At 41.0% G+C, this 20,155-nt stretch overlaps 1 protein-coding gene across 1 annotated transcript; it reads left to right on the forward strand.

Moving 5' to 3' along the window:
* The first annotated feature begins 7 nt into the window (after positions 1-7).
* LOC136799355 (transmembrane protein 19-like) lies at positions 8-20,080 on the forward strand. The gene is made up of 3 exons (XM_067056064.1): positions 8-247; positions 17,775-18,043; positions 19,386-20,080. Exons 1-3 carry the CDS (start codon positions 210-212, stop codon positions 20,018-20,020), a joined length of 942 nt encoding a protein of 313 aa, XP_066912165.1. The 5' UTR covers positions 8-209; the 3' UTR covers positions 20,021-20,080.
* Positions 20,081-20,155: the final 75 nt, after the last annotated feature.

Consider the following 20,155-nt stretch of genomic DNA (forward strand, 5'->3'; position numbering starts at 1 on the left):
CATTCAACTTTGCGCGACGTTATTGGAGTGACGAAAATGTTTGCCTCAGGATCCTTTACTTCTTCCAGTGTCTCTCGATTCATGGACGTCGTAAGATTAGATACAGTGTCCCGCTGTTGACTGTTTGTCTATATCTACTAAAACTCAAACTAAAACTCACCTTGTATGCAACAGGAATAGTCATGATGACTTAATAAAAAGATTCGGAAATGGGAGTATTTAGAGTGATCATAGTGGCATCAATCAGGTACGAATTTCTGTCCTTTCTTTGCTTCAATATCTATAAATAGTCTATACTATGTGTCTACGTAGTGAAATTGCTGTGAGGGGATGACGATATATGAGCTGTATGAAAATGATACCCTCCCCTTTTCTGTCCGTCCCACTCTAGTAGCCTGGTAGGACCCTGCCCTATCTCTTAGGGGGCTAACACAAAGGCAGTAAGTATAAAACCCATACTACCTACCGTGAAGTCAGGTAAACTTGCATCAGTGTGTCCAGACCCGATCAGTCGAACTAATCGAACCGATTTTTTAATCGAACTAATCGAACCCGATCGAACCTGATCGAACGATTAGAGTTCGATTAATCGAACTAATCGAACTTTCAGATTTTCCTTAAAATTGTGAGTGTTCGATTAAGTTCGAGTTTGTTCGATTAGTTCGATCAAGATATAGTTCGATTAGTTCGATTAGATTTAATGGTTCGATTAGTTCGATCAAGATATAGTTCGATTAGTTCGATTAGATCGAATTGTTTGATTAGTTCGATCTAAGTTCGATCAAGACATTGTTCGATTAGTTCGCAGCAAAACCAATTTCTTGATTCCCTACATAGTATATTTCCGTCTGTATTTGAAAGCCTTAAAATGACGTCACAGCCAGTGAAAATAGGGCGTTTAGCATAGAATTGGGAAGTAAGCCACACCCGAAGCCACAGTAGCCGGACGTCTATCGACCCTCTAGTTCACCAACCACTAGTCCGTTATGCTTCATATTTGGACCACACTTTCCTTGGGTGTGGCCCAACCCCATCCGGGTGTTCCGGACTTTTCAGACCCCTCCGGAACTCCCCGGCAAGCCTCCGGAACTCGCGACTTTCTGCAAGCTTTGGGGGCTCCTGCAAGGCTTGTTATAATGAACTCGAAAAGTGGAAAAGATGTCAAGGCATAAAGACCGGCGATTTGGGTCGTTTGGGGCATTATACCGGATTTTCCTGGTTCAGGAAAGTCCGGAAATGCCCTTTTTAAGAGTACCGTAACCATAGCTCGGTCTCGAGGCCCCCAAAAGTCATGTAAGCCTTTCTTAACGTTGAAAACGGTCTGAGAGCAAAGTAGAAGGGTGCCTTCGACCATTCCAGCCGCGAAAGTCCGGAACGAATCCGGAAAACCGTTAATGCCAACGTTCTAAATCTCCGGTTTTAAGGGCACGCCTGAAGCCGGACGTCCTTCCTTAATGTTCTGATGGGTTGGGATGGACGCAAGACATCAGTCCCGACCCGTACGACCCCCGGCGGCCCGGTCCTGACCCGGACAGGGCCGTCCAGCGGGTCAAAATGGCGATTTTTGGGCATGCGGAAATCCCTTTATAGCGAGACCCCCGGGACCTCCCAGACATCCAAACCGGTCGATATGCAAAGCATGTGTGCCACCCTTTTCGGCCCAGGTCGGGGGGACCGTTCAGGGACCCCCGTTTGGTGTCCGGGAGGCCCCGAAATCGGTCCACGGAGCGAGCCAGAACAATTTTTGCCGGCTTTTGACGATACTTTGAGAAACTTTGAAGGACCTGGTGCAGGGGTCTACCCTCACATCCCCCCGACCGGTGGGCACCAGTCGGACTCCCTGGACACCCGGCCGGGACCCCCAGGGGCCGTGCGCGGCGGTACCGTTTTTATCCAATTTTGACGAATTTTCGCAAATTTTCAAGCCTTTCCAAGCTTTTCCAAGCCTTTTGAAGGCTTTGGATGACTGATGGAGGGTGCTGGCCATGAGGGAGAGCAAGGCAGAGGGCATCCGAAAGGATGAGAAGGGCTGTGGTAGGCTGTGGAGGCCTGTAGAGGCCAGATTTGGTCTAACCGGGGCAGGTACCCAAAGGAGGTCATTTTTACCAATTTTTGCCGGCTTTTCACGACACTTTGAGGTACTTTGAAGCACCCCAACCGGTGCAGGAGAGTACCTTCACATTCCCCCTGACCCTTTGGCACCAATGGAACTCCCGGGAACCCCTGCCAGGACCCCCAGGGCCGGTCCACGGTGGTACCCAAATGAAGTCGTTTTTTCCCATTTTGACCAATTTTCACCATTTTTCCAATTTTTGCCGGCTTTTGACGACACTTTGAGGAATTTTGAAGCACCCCAACCGGTGCAGAGGAGTACCTTCACATCCCTCATAGCCGGTTGACATCAATAGAACTCCCGGGAACGTCTGCCGGGACCCCCAGGGCCGGTCCACGGTGGTACCCGAAGGCGGCCGAATTTTGCTGGTGAGAAAGGGGTGTAACATTCTCAATTGAGTAGGTCGTTTTTGGCAATTTTTGCCGGCTTTTGACGGCACTTTGAGGAACTTTGAAGGAGCCAAACTGATGCAAACGTGTACTCTCACATCCCCCTTGACCAGTGAGCACCGATCCGACCCCCGGCACACCGGCCGGGACCCCCAGGGGCCGTCCGCGGTGGTACCGTAAGGAGTTCATTTTTTTTCCGATTTTGACCAATTTTCGCCAAGTTTCAAGCCTTTCCAAGCCTTCTAAAGGCTTCGGATGACTGATGGAAGGTGGTGGCTTTGAGGGAGAGCAAGGCAGAGGGTATCCGAAGGGGTCCGAAAGCCTATGGGGGGCTGTGGAGAGCTGTAGAGGCCTCAATCGGTCCGACCGGGAAAATTAGCCTAATTAGCCTGACTGACCAGCCGGTCCCGCAGGAGAACTTTGCCTGACTAAGTATTTAGTCGGTCCCGCCGGAGAACTTTGTCTGACTGCTTAGTCGGCCTCGAGCAAGGTATAAATAGCCAGACAAAGCACTCCAGGCATGCTCCACGTCCATACCAGGATGAAAGCACCCGTTCTCGTCAGATCACGGAAGTTAAGCATCGTCGGGCCGGGATAATCACTTGTCAAGTTGTCGAACCAATCGAACTTAGTAGAACCAACGGATTAGAATAGGTGGATTAACTTCTCTCGTTGCTCCCAAGAGAGATCCATTGTCTTCTCATTGTTACAAGAAAAATCTGTAAATGACTCTGCGCACTCCTCGTTTAGTTTTTTCATTGTTTTTATAAGAACAATTTTCCAATTTATACAGTTTCGAAAACGAATTTGTCCTATGATTCGATCAATTTTGATGATTTTGCAAATATTTTAAATCCTGCACTTAAGTTTTAGCATCAACAAACGCTAGACCAGTTTTAATGTAAATTTTTAATTTTTTGTCAATGGCAATCTTCAGATAAGTGAAAATTAACGTATGGTCTATAACTAAGAAACTATCGATGGGTCACGAATGGGTTGCATACTGGTGAAAGAAGACTGTATTTAGAATTAGGAAAATAAATTTCAAATTATTTGGCTAATTTCTGCATTGGATAGAAAGGGCTAAAAAAGTGCATTTTCTTATTTAAAATGTACCACGTGATACGTAATGACCAATGAAAATGTTGAAAGTAATGATTTTTTACAACTTTTTTACAACTTAAAAATCAAGTTTTAATTGCTAGCAAACTCGTAAAAAAGTTTGATAACCTAACGAGGAGTGTTTTCTATGAGTTCTTAATCCACCTATTCTAATCCGTTGGTAGAACTAATCAAACTAATGAATTGGCAAGTTATCGAACTAATCGAACTAGTCGCTAGTTTAACTTATCGCACTAATCGAACCTAATCGAGCTAATCGAACCCAACACTGGTCAAGTTGCCGAACTAATCGAACTAATCCGTAGTAAACCAATCGAACTAATCGAAATTAATAGAACTAATCGAACTAATCACCTGACGACTCATCGAGCTAATCGAACTCGAGTTTTATCAAAAATTGTGAGTGTTCGATTAGGTTCGATTAAGTTCGATAATCGAACTCTAATCGTTCGATTAGGTTCGATCGGGTTCGATTAGTTCGATTAAAAAATCGGTTCGATTAGTTCGACTGATCGGGTCTTGATCAGTGTGTGGAGGGAGACTTGCATAGCCATCAAATGCCTGACCAACCAAAGCAACAAAATTGCAAAACAAATGTATATCAGTTGCAAGAACTACCATAAAGTCGGGTAACTTAACTTGCATCAGCGAGTCATCCAGTGGTGAGTACTACTGAGAGGCTTCTGATTGGTTCATGAGTCAGTGGAGGGAGGTCGTCAGTAGTCCGACACTTTCTAGTCCGACAGTAAAATGGCCGACGTTGGATTTGACAAATACGTCAGTATTCCGACAATAATTTTGTCCGACAACCAGTCAAAAAAAACATATAAAACGAAATATGAATCGCCAAAGAGGAGGCACATCTTTTAAAAGCAACCACGTGCTTATAAAATCCAAAGTTCTGACTTTGAGGTTGGGGCCCTAAACCCGACTTTTCTTAAATTTTGGGAAGCTTATTAGGATTAGGCTTTCGAGAGTCAAGAAATTGGATTAAGCTGTTTTTACAACCCTTTTTTTGGGGAGGGGTGGACTGGAATCAAAGTTTGTGATTTACAACCCTTATAGCGTAATTCTGAACATGCAAAAAGGAACCCTTAAAGGTGGTGCATTCTTCTTGCTATAAGTTATCTTTACGCAAATTTGATTGGTCCTTTATTTCGAATTATGTCAAAATGCCACCAAAATGAACTTTTATTAATATCATTTCAGTGAAAAACCCTTATTCAACATTCGACACTCTAAAATGAATCTTTCGTTTTCGGACAAAAGTGACGTCGGAAAAAAAGACTTCTAAATTGTAAATTTATTTTTTAGATTCGGACTATTTTACTGTCGGACTAGAAAGTGTCGGACTAGTGACATGCACCCTCAGTGGAAACCCCTAAAACAAGCAATCAAATTTTTGAGCCATGAAATGTAGTTGGTTTACAGAGATGGCAGGTTCCCAAGGTTCCGAAGGTTCCCAGAACACAAATATCATACACAGATAGAGATAAATGGCAGGTTCACAAGGTTCCAAAAGTTCCCAGATATAGAACACAAATATCATACACAGATAGAGATAAATGGCTGGTTCCCAAGGTTCCCAAATACATAGAACACAAATATCGTACACAGATAGAGAGAGATAAATGGCTGGTTCCCAAGGTTCCCAAATACATAGAACACAAATATTGTACACAGATAGAGAGAGATAAATGGCAGGTTCCCAAGGTTCCGAAAGTTCCCAGATACATAGAACACAAATATCATACACTGATAGACATAATGGCAGGTTTCCAAGGTTCCCAAATACATAGAACACAAATATCATACACAGATAGAGAGAGATAAATGGCAGGTTCCCAAGGTTCCTAAGGTTCAAAGATAGGAAAGGAAAAGAGCTAAACATTTGACACATGTCCAGACGATCTCAATCGAACGGAATCGACGATCGAACCAGTCGAACCAAATCGAACGCAATCGACCGATTGAAATTCGATTGTCGAACGCAATCGAATCTCAATCGAATATTACCGCAATTTTCAGATTCGATTGATGTTCGATTGCGTTCGATTGCGTTCGATCGTCGATTCATTGACCCCTGGATTGTTCATCGCATAATTTCTACGGGAAATCGAAAGTAATTTCATTCGGCTTGTGATGTTTGAGAGCTTGGATGTTGGAAAGCTGCAAGAATAAAGCCAGACGATCTCAATCGAACGGAATCGACGATCGAACCAGTCGAACAACAATCGAACCAATCAAATATTATACCCAAAATTTTGACGTTCGATTGAGATTCGATTGCATTCGACAATCGAATTTCAATCGGTCGATTGCGTTCGATTTGGTTTGACTGGTTCGATCGTCGATTCCGTTCGATTGAGATCGTCTGGACATGTGATAGTGCAATTACGTTGTTACTAAAAGAGGTAACGAGTGGTATACGAGGTGGTAACGAGGTAACGAGTGGTAACCAGTCGAAAACGGTGGCCCTAAGTCTCCAAATTTGAATTTTTCGATTCTGGTGTTTTTGCAACAGATGCTGATTATTATTATACAGATTTACAAGCTAGGCTCACAGTGGGCCTCTAACCGATCTTATTTTACACTATTCTTGAATCGTATTTTGAGGGATGGTTTTCCCATGCATCGTTGAGGTTTTCTTTGAAGGTCTTTATAGACTTTGCTGAAACGACATTTCTCGGCAGTCTATTCCAGGTTGGCACACATCTGTAATAAAAGGATTTCGTTTGAGGTCCGTGGAAACCGTCATTTGCGAAGTTAGGTAGAAGCTCATGGGGGTGTCTTCGATTTGGACGCGGACGTATACTCAACTTGTCAGGTATTGTTGTTTTATCGTAGTAGTGGAGGTGTTTGTAAACCTGTACCATATCACAAAAACGTCTTCAAAATTTGAGTGTTGGTAAGCCGAGAATTTTGAGCCTATCACTATATGAAAGGCTGCGGTACGTTGGGACCAATCTTGTTGCACGTCTTTGCACTCCCTCGAGTAGGTTGACGTGTTTACGTAATCTTGGTGACCAAACTGATTGTGCGTACTCAAGGTGTGGTCGGACAAATGTTGAGTATAGTGTACGGAGGATCTCTGTAGTTAAGTTGGTGAAACCTCGTTTGATGACACCAAGCATCGAGTTGGCTTTTTTTACTTGATTGGCTATATGGTCTTCAAATGTCAATTCAGCATCAACCAATATACCCAGGTCTTTTTGTTCAAATACGTGCTCAAGCTGAATATCACCAAGACGATACGGATGAGCGTGTTTTATATTTACGAATTTGCCGATTGTAAGAACGTGACATTTATCCGGATGGAACTGTAATAGCCAATCAATGGACCATTTTTCGAGTGTGTCTATATCACTTTGTATGGCAAGGGAGTCATGGACTGAAACTACCTCTTTGAAGATCTTTGTATCATCTGCGAAAAGTAGCAGATCCGAAATCACCTTGTCAGGCAGATCATTTATGTACAGTACAAAGAGTAGAGGGCCCAAGACACTTCCTTGTGGTATTCCACTTAATACACTATCCATGTTGGATTTTGCTTGGTTTACTTTTACCAACTGCTTTCTTCTACTCAGAAACGATGAAATCCAGTTCTTTATTGATCCAACTATGCCATACCCTTCTAGCTTTTTGCAAAGCCTACGATGAGGCACTGTATCAAATGCTTTAGCGAAATCAAAATAGATGCAGTCTACAACTTTTCCGTCTGATATACTTTCACAGCACCTGTCGACATATTTCAATAGTTGAGTAACAGTGGAACGTCTACTGATGAAGCCATACTGCTTATCTGATAAAAGGTTTAAGTTTGTCAGGTGGTTTGTCATATGTTCTCGTAATATCGACTCCATCAGCTTGCAAACCACGGATGTTAAACTCACTGGTCTGTAATTGATGGCCAAGTTATGCGCGCCTTTGTTCTTGAAGATGGGCGTGACGTGAGCAACCTTCCAATCCTCAGGTAGTACCCCTTGTCTTATTCATAAGCCTTGAAAGGGGCTCGGAAATTTCGTCAACAAGTTCTTTCAACATTCTTGGATGTATTTCATCAGGACCAAAAGATTTGTTTGTATCCAGATCTTTGATCTTCTTACTTATCATATCTTTAGTTATGATGATGTCTGCAATATCTTGTTCTGTTCTTCGTGGAAATTCCGGAAGTTCTCCCTCAGGCTCGATGGTAAAGACACTGCAGAATTGTTTTTGGAGAATGTTTGCTTTCTCGTGGTCTTCGTGACGTAGCGATGACTTGTCTTTAGGTGACTCGAGAAGTGACGAAACACCTGTCGCAGCTTTCATCTTACTTCTTACATGCGACCAAAAGACCTTTGGTTTCGTTTTGGCTTTAGTGCATATGTTTCGTTCGTATGTTCTATGGCCTTGCGACATCATCCGGTTTACCCTGTCACGTGATGTAACATATGTAAGCCGATAGCGACTCTTTTCCTCTGGACACAAGGCTCGGGCCCATTTCCTTTGCAATCGATTTTTTTCGCTTACTTCTCTTTGAAGATCATTTCCTATTGGTATAGACCCCTTGCTCCTCCAGCTCTGACAATCAAATTCTTTCAATGGAACAAATTGATTTCTAAGCTGTAATAATTTGTTTTTAAATGATTGCCAAATTTCCTCTACAGATTTTATGTCCATTGCATTGAGTAATCCCTCTTGCCATTGATGTGCTACAAGAGACTGTTTCATTGCAGCATAATTACCATCGTTGAAGACATATCGCTTTGAGTTAACTTTGCGCTCAGTGTAGCAAGCAAAGGTGAAAGCCAAAACACTATGATCGCTCTTCCCTAGTGGGCTTAGATATTGTAAGTCACAAATTTGATTCTCCTCGCCCGTGAAGATTAAATCAATCGTAGATGGGTCATCAGTTCCTCGACAACGTGTTGGCTCATTCACGTGTTGATTTAGAAAGGAGTTACGGATTGCATCTAGAAAATGCTCTTCCTTACTCTGTTCGATGTGCGGTGTGGTCCAATTTTCCCAGTTAATTGTTGGGAAATTGAAATCACCAATCAAACATTTGTGAGAGTATTTCTTGTCTGCGGCAATAGTCTTCATGAACGAGTTGAGCTTTGCATTGTTTTCTTCAGATGAATCTGTTTTCGTTGGGCTACGATAGAGACATGCAAAAGCTAACAAATCTCTGTCGGCGAGACGGACTTCGATAGTACAGGCTTCCTCAAACTGCACCGGTGAGATTTTAACAATCAGATGCTTGATGGAGTTGTGTGCCATTATAATACCACGTCCTATGTACATATCTGTATTTGGGTGAACCCGAAAAAAATTTTTGTTTCCGGTCCACCGGCCGGGTGAAAGTTTATTTCGTCGTCACCCGGCCGCATTTTTTTTCGTACATCATCGTTAGGGTAAGGGTTAGTTTGTTTGTTTGGAAAACTTTCGTGAATCAGTTTTTGAGGCGTGTGATTTATCGCACGTGATATTTTATATGCTACTGTAAAATGCACGCCTAGAAATCACTTGGTATGAAGGTTTTATCCTGATTATTGTTATAGAAATGAAATTTTATTCATCTCACACTAAACCCTGCATTGTTTTTTGTTAATTCTTGCTTGCAACTCAACTTTTTTTATATACAACTTGGTTTTTATAAAAGAATCATGCTGATTTGTGAGTAAAATAAATAGAAACATTCACAAAGTGGGGACTTTTCAGTAAGTAAACAGCTTTGTTTTTATAAAAGGAATCATGCTGACTTGTGAGTAAAATAAAAAGAAACACTCATAAAGTGAGGATTTAAAAAATTGGGGAAATATTTCTCTCACTCTACTTTTTTCTCAAAAAAGTTCACTTCGTATTCACAGTTTGGAGCCTTTAGTAATTGAAGATAAATATTCAAAATGAAAGAGAGTGTCCAGTTCTTAGAGATAATTGTAACCCAATTGAAAATATAAACGATAAATATTGAAAATTAAGTATTTAAATAATCGCACGCCTAAACCACTATAAATCAAAATCTAGGCATGCGATGATCACACGTGAATTTTTCTTATGCCGAAGCCTGTAGCGGTGTCAAGTTACTACAGATTTAAGGTAAAGAAGACCATCATTTTAACTTCTACGAGTGCTTTAAAAAATCGAGTTTTGGGATCAAAATTTAGCAAAAAATTTTTTTTTGCGGCCGGCCGGGTGAGTGTTTTTTTCGTCACCCGGTGGACCGGAAACAAAAATATTTTTAGGGTTCGCCTTGTATGGTTGACTAGTGTGTACTCGCAGAATTCGTATTCGTGTATGCGTTTTAGCCCACCTACCTTTGTTTTGACTTCACAGATTGCAATGATATGCGGCTTCTCTTTCTGCGCGTGGATTTGTAGTTCGTTTATCTTCTCAGGTGTAAGTTGGTCTGCGTTGGCATACATGATTTTTATGTCCTTCACAAGTTTCTTTTTCTCTTTGGATTTGTTGGACACCATACGATTCAGTGGAATGTTGTTGATTTGTTGTCGATTTGCTTTCAATCAGGCAGGACCATGGAGAAAACGTTTGCTCCTTTTATGCCAGAATCAATGGAAAAGCTGCCACGTGCGCTTACATTATGTTGACTATGTTCGCAAGTTGACTTCACTGATGAAATCGTCAAAGACGTTTTAATTTTGGGATTATCTGATGATGATATTGGAAAAGATATACTCGGATGGTCAGATCTTGATATCAAAAGTGTAGAAGACACTGTTGCTTTTATTGAATCTAAAGAGATGGTACGTGATGCCTTAAACAAACAAATCCAGCATGCTGGTATTAGACAAAATAAAACTGACAAAAGAAAGTGTAAGAACTGTAAAACTGAGATTGATAGATTTACGTATAACAAACGTCAACGCAAGATGATAGAAGTAACTCTCTGCTTGCCATGCTGGAAGCAAGCAAACCCACGAAAACCTTCCAATAACCTGCCACCTACAACAGACAGGAGGAAAGATCATCAAAACGAAACCGGGGTAGTTATAATTGCAAGCAATAACCTTGAGGTCAGCGCCAACACCCGACAACATAAAACGATTCTCCTTGATCACCACATTTTCACAACAACCGGATGGAAGAAAGCCTCATCTGTGAAACACCCAACGCTTGAACTTGAACTCTCTGTGAACAAGGACGATTATGAAAAGTTTGAGGTTGAATGTCCTAAAGTAAACCCCTCACTTGTCACTGTTGTAACAGACACTGGGGCTCAATCTTGTTTATGGAGCCAACAAGAGTTCTATCACTCCGGCTTCACTGACCGTGACCTCTTCCCTGTGAAACGAACACTTTCAACAGCAAACAAGGAAGAGATAAACATTTCTGGCGCAATATTCTTACGACTTGAGGGCCGTGACATTCATGGAAACTCCTACACAGCTCCTGTTATGGCATATATCAGACGCTGGAAACTTTTACCTTTCACGTTATGCTTGTGTCCAACTCGGTATCATCCCAGAAGGCTTCCCAAAAATCGGTTCAGCTGACATATCTGCTATTGAACATACGAAGAATTCTTGCGGCTGTCCTAAACGTACTCTACCTCCAAGCCGTCCAGACAAGCTCCCATTCAACGCCACGCCAGAGAATAACAACAAGATGAGGGACTGGTTAATCCAGCGTTATGCAGCATCAACATTCAACAAGTGCCCTCACCAACAACTCCCAGGCATGTCTGGCCCTGAAATCAGATTGCACGTCAACCCAGGTGCTACACCATCATCTATCCACAAACCAATTCCAGTGCCACTGCACTGGCAAGCTGAAGTTGAACAGCAAATCAAGGACCATATCGCACTGGGGGTACTCGAGGTTCCAAATTATTGTACGTAAGCCGGATGGTAAACCCAGAAGAACAGTTGACCTTTTACCCTCAACAAACACTGCTTGCGTGAAACCCACCACGTCCAACGACCTTTCCAGCAAGCCAAATCAATTCCACCCATGACATGGAAGACTGTAACCGATGCGTGGAATGGTTACCACTCAGTTCAAATTCACCCTGACGACCGTCATCTCACCACATTTCTAACACCATTGGGAAGATTCAGATACAGAACGGATTCCTAGCCAGTTGAGACGGTTATGCAAGGAGATTCGATGAGATCATCAAGGACGTCCCACACGTAAAAGTGTGTTGATGACACCGTAATGTGGGATAATGAACTCTCTGATCACTGGTGGCGAGTCATTGATTTCCTCCAGCTTGTTGGTGAAAATGGCATCGTGCTGAACGAATCCAAATTCCAGTTTGCAAAGCGAGAAGTCCAATTCGCAGGATTCGAAGTGACCGAGAGCGAAATCCGTCCCCTTGAGAAGTTTCTCAGAGCAATAAGAGACTTCCCCACACCCACCAAGCTCAGTGACATTCGTTATGGTTTGGGCTAGTTAACCAAGTTGGTCATTACGCTAAATTGACAGACGTTATGGCCCCATTCAAACCACTTCTCAGCCCAAAGTCACAATTCTCTTGGTCCGACCAACTCGAATCTGCTTTCCAGTCATCAAAAGACATCATCATTGAAGCAATCAAGAATGGCGTAGAAATTTTCGATATGCAAAAACCGACATGCCTTCGCCCTGATTGGTCCAAGACAGGAATTGGCTTCTACTTATGTCAAAAACACTGCGATTGCACATCACTGGCACCAGACTGCTGCAAAGATGGATGAAAAATCACCCTGGCGGGATCAAGATTCCTTAAACCAGCTGAAACACGGTACGCCCCGGTGGAAGGTGAAGCTCTCGCCATCGTCTATGCCCTAAAGCAATCCAAATTCTTCACTCTCGGTTGCGACGGTTTGCTGGTTGTTTCAAAAGTCCTTGGAGACCGCACCCTTAACAAAATTTCAAACACAAGACTCCTCAAATTAAAACAACGCACACTGCCATGGCGATTCAAAATCAAACATCTACCAGGCAAGTCCAATCATTTCACAAACGCTACATCACGGAGTCCTGTCAACAACCCAGAAGATGAAGATGACTCAGATGAAGACGACTCAGATGAAGACGATGATATCAACGCTGAACTCACAGCTCTATACGTCTTGGATGCTTCCAACATCCGTGCAATCACTTGGGACATATCCCTTACAATCTACGCCAGGAAACTCTTCAATCCCTTCACGCAGCTCATCAAGGCACCTCTGCAATGAACGAGAGAGCCAAATCTGCTATCTTCAGGCCAGGTATCACTAACGATATCAATGAGACAAGAATGAGATGTGCCCCATGCAACAAGATCGCTCCATCTCAACCACGACAACCACCCATTGAACCATGGATCTAGACCACACCCTTTGAGGGTATCGTATGTGATGACTTTCTTTTTTGTGGCTGGTATTACTTTGTAGCAGCTGACCGATTATCAGGTTGGACGGAACAAAGCCACATAAAAGCAACTGAAGGCAACTCTGGTTCCAAAGGTCTCTGCAATGCTCTTCGCTCGCTCTTCTCAACTTTCGGTGTACCTGTTGAAGTTGCTAGTGATGGTGGCCCTGAATTTAACACCAAGCAAACCGAAGATTTCCTACAACGATGGGGAGTCCGCCACAGGGTATCATCAGCCTACTTTCCATCATCAAATGGTAGAGCAGAACTTGCAGTCAAATCAACCAAGCGTTTACTGATGGAGAATGTCGGACAAGATGGCAACCTCAACACCGACAAGATGGTACGGGCTCTACTCACTCAAAGAAACACTCCAGACCCAATCAGCAAGCTTTCACCAGCCCAGATCCTCTTTGGACCTGCACTTTGCGACACTCCTCCCTACATCAAGATAGACCTGATCAGCTTTGAGAACCTGCAATTTCAAGATCAATGGAGGAACCTTTAGCAATCGAAAGAGAAAACCCCAGCTTCCCCCACCCCAGAAGAACTCAGCAGGTCACCTATCATCACTCCACTGTCTCACATTCCGAAGGAAGAGACAGTCACAACTCCATGTCAGCCAACACGTCAACCGTCAACCGCGTTCGTAAAGCACGTCAATTTTACGAACCATCAACTTGTTGTTACACCAACCACAATCCATGATATTGCTTTTATGAACTTAAAGAGACTGTTTATATGGACTTCATGCAAAGACATTTAATGCCTTGCACATGGATTTGAGTTGTTGGTTTGTTACACCACTCTCGTTTTGTTTGAACTGTATTTGATGCACTGGATGCACTTTACTTTATTGAACTTTGAACTCTTGTTGTTGTTTATGTTGATTGGTGACAAGGACTTGAATTGCGATCTAATACCCTTTTTAGAACTTTTTTGGGACTGATCACATATCAAATTTAACTTTTTAGATCGCTCCTCACGTTGTGACTTAACGATCTGGGGGGAGATGTAGGACTACGGCTTTATATTACGGCTAGTTTGTGTTATATTTCATATCTTATTCTTTTCGTTTAGATATTATACATTCTAACTAAAAAATAAGTACAAAGAAAGACATAATTGTTTAACCAGAACCATCAACTCCATCATTTCATTCACCAAAACAACCAGCTTTTACCATCACATTCACCAGAACCATCAACTCCACCATAACATTCACATTAAAATATTCAAAATTTTAAACATTATCTTATTTATTTTTACCCACAATTGCGCCTATTAAACCTTTGTCAAGCTCTAACAATTTCACAACTCACTTCAGCTTTTCTCAACTTCTCGAGTTTACTTTCCTTCGACTAACTATCAATGCCAGATTACACCCTTTCCACGGAGGTAATGTTTTTAGATTAGAGGCTAATATTTTTATCTAGATTTTTATTTATGTATATAATAAATTGATTTTTACTATTTATTACTTATTATTTTATTATTTCTTTATTTTATATATTATAAATTTAGGCTACATTCTTAATATTTTTCATTTTATTAATCATATTTTTTGTTACATTGGCGAGAATAACTCTGTATAAAGTTTTTGCTAATCAAATAATAGAAATATCAAATTCGTACTGCACATTTCACCAGATTTTATTCACCATTTATCTCTATCTGTGTATGAGATTTGTGTTCTATGTATTTGGGAACCTTGGGAACCTGCCATTTATCACTATCTGTGTATGATAATTTGCGTTCTATGTATCTGGGAACTTTTGGAACCTTGGGAATCTGACATCTCTGTAAATCAACTACATTTCATGGCTCAAAATTTGATTGCTTGTTTTAGTCGTTCCACAACTCATGAACCAATCAGAAGCCTCTCAGTACTTACCACTGGATGAAGGGTACCATTTATAAAAGTAGTAATATGACGTAATTCTAAGCAGTGTGAACCAATCAAATAGCTGTTTGTATTCGTAACCAATCAGAATCGTCTCAGGAACAAGAACAGGTCTACTGGCATCAGTGGAGGCTAACATGCATAGCCCTCAAATGGCGAGTTGGGTGTTTAATATAAAAACGGCAATTATTGCTCATTTCGGCAATTATTGCCGAAAACGGCAATTTTTCAACGATGAAATGCTGAATCAGCAAAATGTGTTGTCCTTATAAGGGCAAAGATGTTCGAGGTGTTTGAAAATTGTAAATTGCATCAGGGATATGTTATAGCGGAGCTGGATAACGCACATTTAAAAAAGCCTTGTTCTATCTCTGTCCTTGACATTAAAATTTGATATGAAATTTAACTTTTTTAATTACAAGCTCGTGAAATTTGGGTTTCCTCTTAGCCAATGATTCTGTGTTCAATAATAAAATAAACTTTTCTTTCCAAAAACAGCAATAATTGCCGAAAACGGCAATTTTCATTTATTTATTCTTTTATTTTTCTGCTGATTCAGCATTTCATCGTTGAAAGAATTGCCGTTTTCGGCAATAATAATTGCAGTTTTTATCTTAAACACCCAACTGATGACTGACCAATCAAAGGCCAAAGCTGCAAAATTTCAAAACAAATGAACCACGCAGCTCTGGTCGTAGCTCTACTCCATTTTTGTTTTGATTTAAATTTGTATTTTAAGGACCAGCCAGGTCATTCGTTTTAGGGCTATGCATGTTAGCCTCCACTGATGCAAATTACCTGATCTCACAGTACGCAGCTCCGCTTGCAACTCTACTCTACCAGTTAGTGGAAGTACCTCGATTTTAAGCATGTTAAAAGTTAGTTGGGAGACCCGTCTACTCTGTTCGTGTGGTTTCGAAGTATAGCATTAAGTTGAAACGAATAATAATGTAGAAATCTTGATAGAAATAACAGAGTAACCGGGTATTTTTGTAAATGCCAAATCTGTCCGCAGAATTCTATTGGCTGTTAAACAATTGTTGAATCCACGTGATATTATTGTTTTGATTTGAAGTGCGCGAATCTGATTGGCTAACCTTATCAACGGCTTTTTTGGCACGAAATTCAAACCAAATGTAAACAAATTCAAACTGGGTCATAAATACCATACTCTCAATGAGTAGCTTTTGATGGGATTTTTGCTTATGTGTTGTAAGTTTGAATAGAGAGTATGGATCTCCAGACTAGTTAAAAGTTCACAATAACGACTTTCTATTTTTATTACGGAAACCAAACGAGTGAGAACAAGTCATAAAAAACTAAAAGTCAGTGCTCCGTGGTTGTGACGTAGTTTACATTTTAGAATCTCATATTAGTTGCACGAGTATTTTTGGCGAGTTACTCGCTGCGTGTAGAGTCGTAAATTTTAAAATGGTGGGAATTTATATGTTTCTCAATGGCTACCGTCAACTGCTCTAACTTGGAACTATCTGACAAAACATGCGACGGCAATTCGGCCATCATTTCACCAAACCTCCAAAGTCATATGACTTGAGTTAATGAAATAAAAAATGCACTATTTCCTTTTCGCACCGAGTAGGCTTTTAAATCGAAATTGGATCTCAAATTTAATAGCATATTAAACATAATTATGCATGCTTATTTGTATCAAAAGCGAAACACACAGTATTTACCAAGCTATCAAATGAGAAAACTTCTTTTTTAATTTTCACCGGGAAATCCAAAAACCAGACCGCCACAACCGACTGGCCATAACGGGTTTGAACAAAAGCTGGCTCGCCTAGTTGGCCCGGGCCATTTGGCCTACTATATGGCCCACCTTTTGGCTCGCTGATTTTGCTGAATAAGCAGTTTTTATAAAAGCGAGTAAGAGTCGATCGTTGATATAAGGGGAAAATTACGAAATTTATAGACCCGTGCGACCCGGCAATCGTCCTTACAGAAAGTCTTGCGCTGTACTGATTGTTAAAAAAGTCTAAGTCCAGACCGATTTAAAGGCAAAATCTAATCGGGCGCTGTGTCTTCAATTTTGGTGCTACGTTTTAGATATTTTGCAGACTTGTTCTCCAATCGGTAGAGATGCCTCACGGAAAGTTTGACCGGCTAAAAACGCCGTACAGCCTGGAAATCATCCTTACGTGGACGTCCTGCAGCGTACCTTTCGCGGGTCTTTTACCGTCCCGTAGCGCCCCTCCGTCAACTTTTCAGGACTTCAGACCTATTTTTTCAGAATCTACACCCAAAAAAACATGAAATATCAAAACCTGGATAAAGATTTTAGAGGTGCCTTTGACCCGATTCGAAACGGGAATCGCTAGTGCGTGGACCGAACGCCTTATACCACTGGGCCAACTTCAAGCTGTGCGCTGTTTTAACTTCTCAGGGATGTCATTCCTTCGCTAGCTTGACTTGGCCCAGAGCTCAATAGGGACCCCTGAAAGTATTTTTTAGACTTGGCTGAATTGTACAGCACCAAATTTCATATATTTCCCCTTATATCGACGATCGACTCTTACTCGCTTTTTTAAAAACTGCTTATTCAGCAAAATAAGCAAGCCAAAAGGTGGGCCATATAGTAGGCCAAATGGCCCGAGCCAACTAGGCGGGCCAGCTTTTGTTCAAACCCGGCCATAACTCAGTCCAGTGGGTCCATCCAGTGCTCGAATAAAATGCTTAAGAAAAAAGAAACAAAGAAAGAAAAAACACCAGAGACCAGACAAACACTACAGTTTAGCCATTCGTAATTCAATATAAACCGGTGTGCCAGAACTTTGACTTGATATTGCAGGTAGTAGCAGAATAAAGATTTTACAAAGATTGTTTCGGAATCATTCAGAGGAAAGCCTAACTTGAAATTATAATTAATTTTTTTTATTCGTTCTAGCTACTACATCTTCACTCATTGTGACTTCAAGAATTTGACAACCAGAATATTTTTGGCATCACTTGTGTCAGTGTATACGTCAAAACGAGGCTATGATAAAAAGTCACTGAGTTTTTCTGGATCACTTTCTGCAATAGTTGTTGGATTTTTGACAACAGTTGCAAATCTTTCATCATTTGTTTGTCTGCTGACCTTTTTTGTTACATCATCATTTTTTACAAAATGGAGATCAGACAGGAAAAGGCTTATAGAAGAAAACTTCAAAGAAGGTATAATTCCTTCTTCAAAATATCCTATGCTTTAATTCTTGTGTGGAGAAGTCAACCTAAATGCCTGTGATCACTTAAGGTGGTACCAGGGGAATTAAGGGTTTTTTTCCAAAAAATAGTCCAATTTGGCTCAAATTTGGACCAGTGATGTGTTTCTGTGTGAAACAAAGTATTTTGGGAAAAAATTACATTTCCGACATTTTGATGATGCACCGGCCGAAAAACCGTCAAAAATGAGCGAAAAACCATGGTCCCCCTTAACAAGGACTGGCAATCCAGGAAATCTTATTTCAAGCCCAAAGTTTGTAAACTCTCTCATTAAATGTAGTTTCATGTGGTGAGTGAATTAGAATTTTGGGAGATAGTTTAGATTTTATATTTTAGTGACTTTAATTGGGAATTTAGGTAAAAATGTCATTTTCAGCCCCTCCAGTCAAACAGATCGGCTCTTTAAATTACAAAATAAGAAGTCTTTCGAAAATCTGATCCATTCACCACATGCTCATACAACAAAATAAACTCTTCGGAAAATTTGACGGCTCAAATCCTTTGCTAGAGTTCACAATCCTTGTTAAGAGTTGTGCAATTGACCATTTTGAAGTTTCCGAGAAAATCACCTTTTTCTGTCGTTCAACGCCATGCTGCCAAGCAAAGACGGTCCTGGTGAGCTTTTGACCTCTTTCAATAGGCCGAAAAAGGCCATTTTGTGAAGTACAACTTATCAGCTTACAGTTTCAGAGCTATATTTGACAATTTTTGATGGTTTTGGTATAATCCAACCTTCACGACCCGAAGCCCCTTTTAAAGTAATAAAGATTACTGCCTACCCATGGCAACTTTAAAGTCTCTCTGGACCATATACCATTGGTTTGCTGTCCAAATTTTGATTGTTGTCGAAAGAAGACGTATTCAAAAGACTATTTCATGTGAAATGGGAACACTTAAGTGAAAAAGGGCAACAAATTTGAGCTAAATTGCACTTTTCTGGCTGTAAAACGCAGGACGAATTTCTAGAATTAACTCCATCGAAGTCAGAAACAAAGCGAAATTGATCCACACAACAAAGTGATGGCTGATTAAAAAGTCTTTCAAAGTCACTGCTATCCCCACTTGCTTTCGCCCAAGGGCTTTCGCCTTGAACCATCGAATCTGTACAAACCCCAGAGTGCTAGATAACTTCTTGTGGTTTGGAGATATGTGTTGAGTGGGAAATTCCCCATTTCGGACTCCTTGATATCTGAGACAGGGATATATCAGTTTTTTAGAAACATGAAAAATGCCTCATAATTCCCCTTAAAGCACTTATGTTTGAATTGTGAATTGATTTTTTTTTTCATTTAAGGTGGTGGAAGAAACATGGTACAAGTATTCTGCAACGGTGGAATGCTGTCCGTCATATCATTGTTGTTTTTAAGTGAAGTAGGTTATGGAGAAAGAGTTATCAATTTTTCAAGAGATTTTACAGCTTCGTGTCTTTTGTCAAGTATGCTGGGCACTTTGGCTTGTTGTAATGGTGACACGTGGGCTTCTGAAATAGGAACTGTGGCAGCATTTATGAAGCCAAGGTTAATAACAACATGGAAAAAGGTGCCTGTTGGTACAAACGGTGGTATCACACTTGTTGGTCTTTGTGCCAGTGCATTTGGTGGTCTTATCTTAGGGTTTGCTTTTTTATTAAGTTTGAAATTGTTTGTTGGATCTGACACTTTTGATATGGAGACGCAGTATCATGCTTTGAGACTGACATTTTATGCTGGACTTTTTGGGAGCATCGTTGACTCCTTACTTGGAGCCTTCTTTCAATATTCTGGCTTTTGTTCACTTCGCAAAAAAGTTGTTTCTCAACCATCGAGAACAACAGAGTTCATTTCAGGAAGCCCTGTTTTTGACAATGACCAAGTTAACCTTTTGTCTTCGCTGATTATGGCTGTCATCACACCAATATATGCATACTATTCATGGCCAAAATATGACTAAAAATCATCTTATCTATTTAAACATTGCACCTATTTTCTGAGGATATAATTTTAAAAATCACTTTTTGTTTCCATGGATGCAAGTTAAATCAGTAGCTAGTGGCAGGAAGCGGCCAATTGGGGGTGCCAAAAGACA

The sequence above is a fragment of the Clytia hemisphaerica genome, unplaced genomic scaffold (assembly GCF_902728285.1).
Source record: "Clytia hemisphaerica strain Z4C2 unplaced genomic scaffold, Clytia hemisphaerica genome assembly, whole genome shotgun sequence".
NCBI classification, from domain to species: Eukaryota; Metazoa; Cnidaria; class Hydrozoa; order Leptothecata; family Clytiidae; genus Clytia; species Clytia hemisphaerica.

Coding starts and splice junctions, on each gene's coding strand:
- LOC136799355 (XM_067056064.1), top strand. CDS start 210: ATGGGAGTATTTAGAGTGATCATAGTGGCATCAATCAG. Junction 248..17,774: donor ATCATAGTGGCATCAATCAG/GTACGAATTTCT, acceptor TATTCGTTCTAG/CTACTACATCTTCACTCATT. Junction 18,044..19,385: donor AGAAGAAAACTTCAAAGAAG/GTATAATTCCTT, acceptor TTTTCATTTAAG/GTGGTGGAAGAAACATGGTA.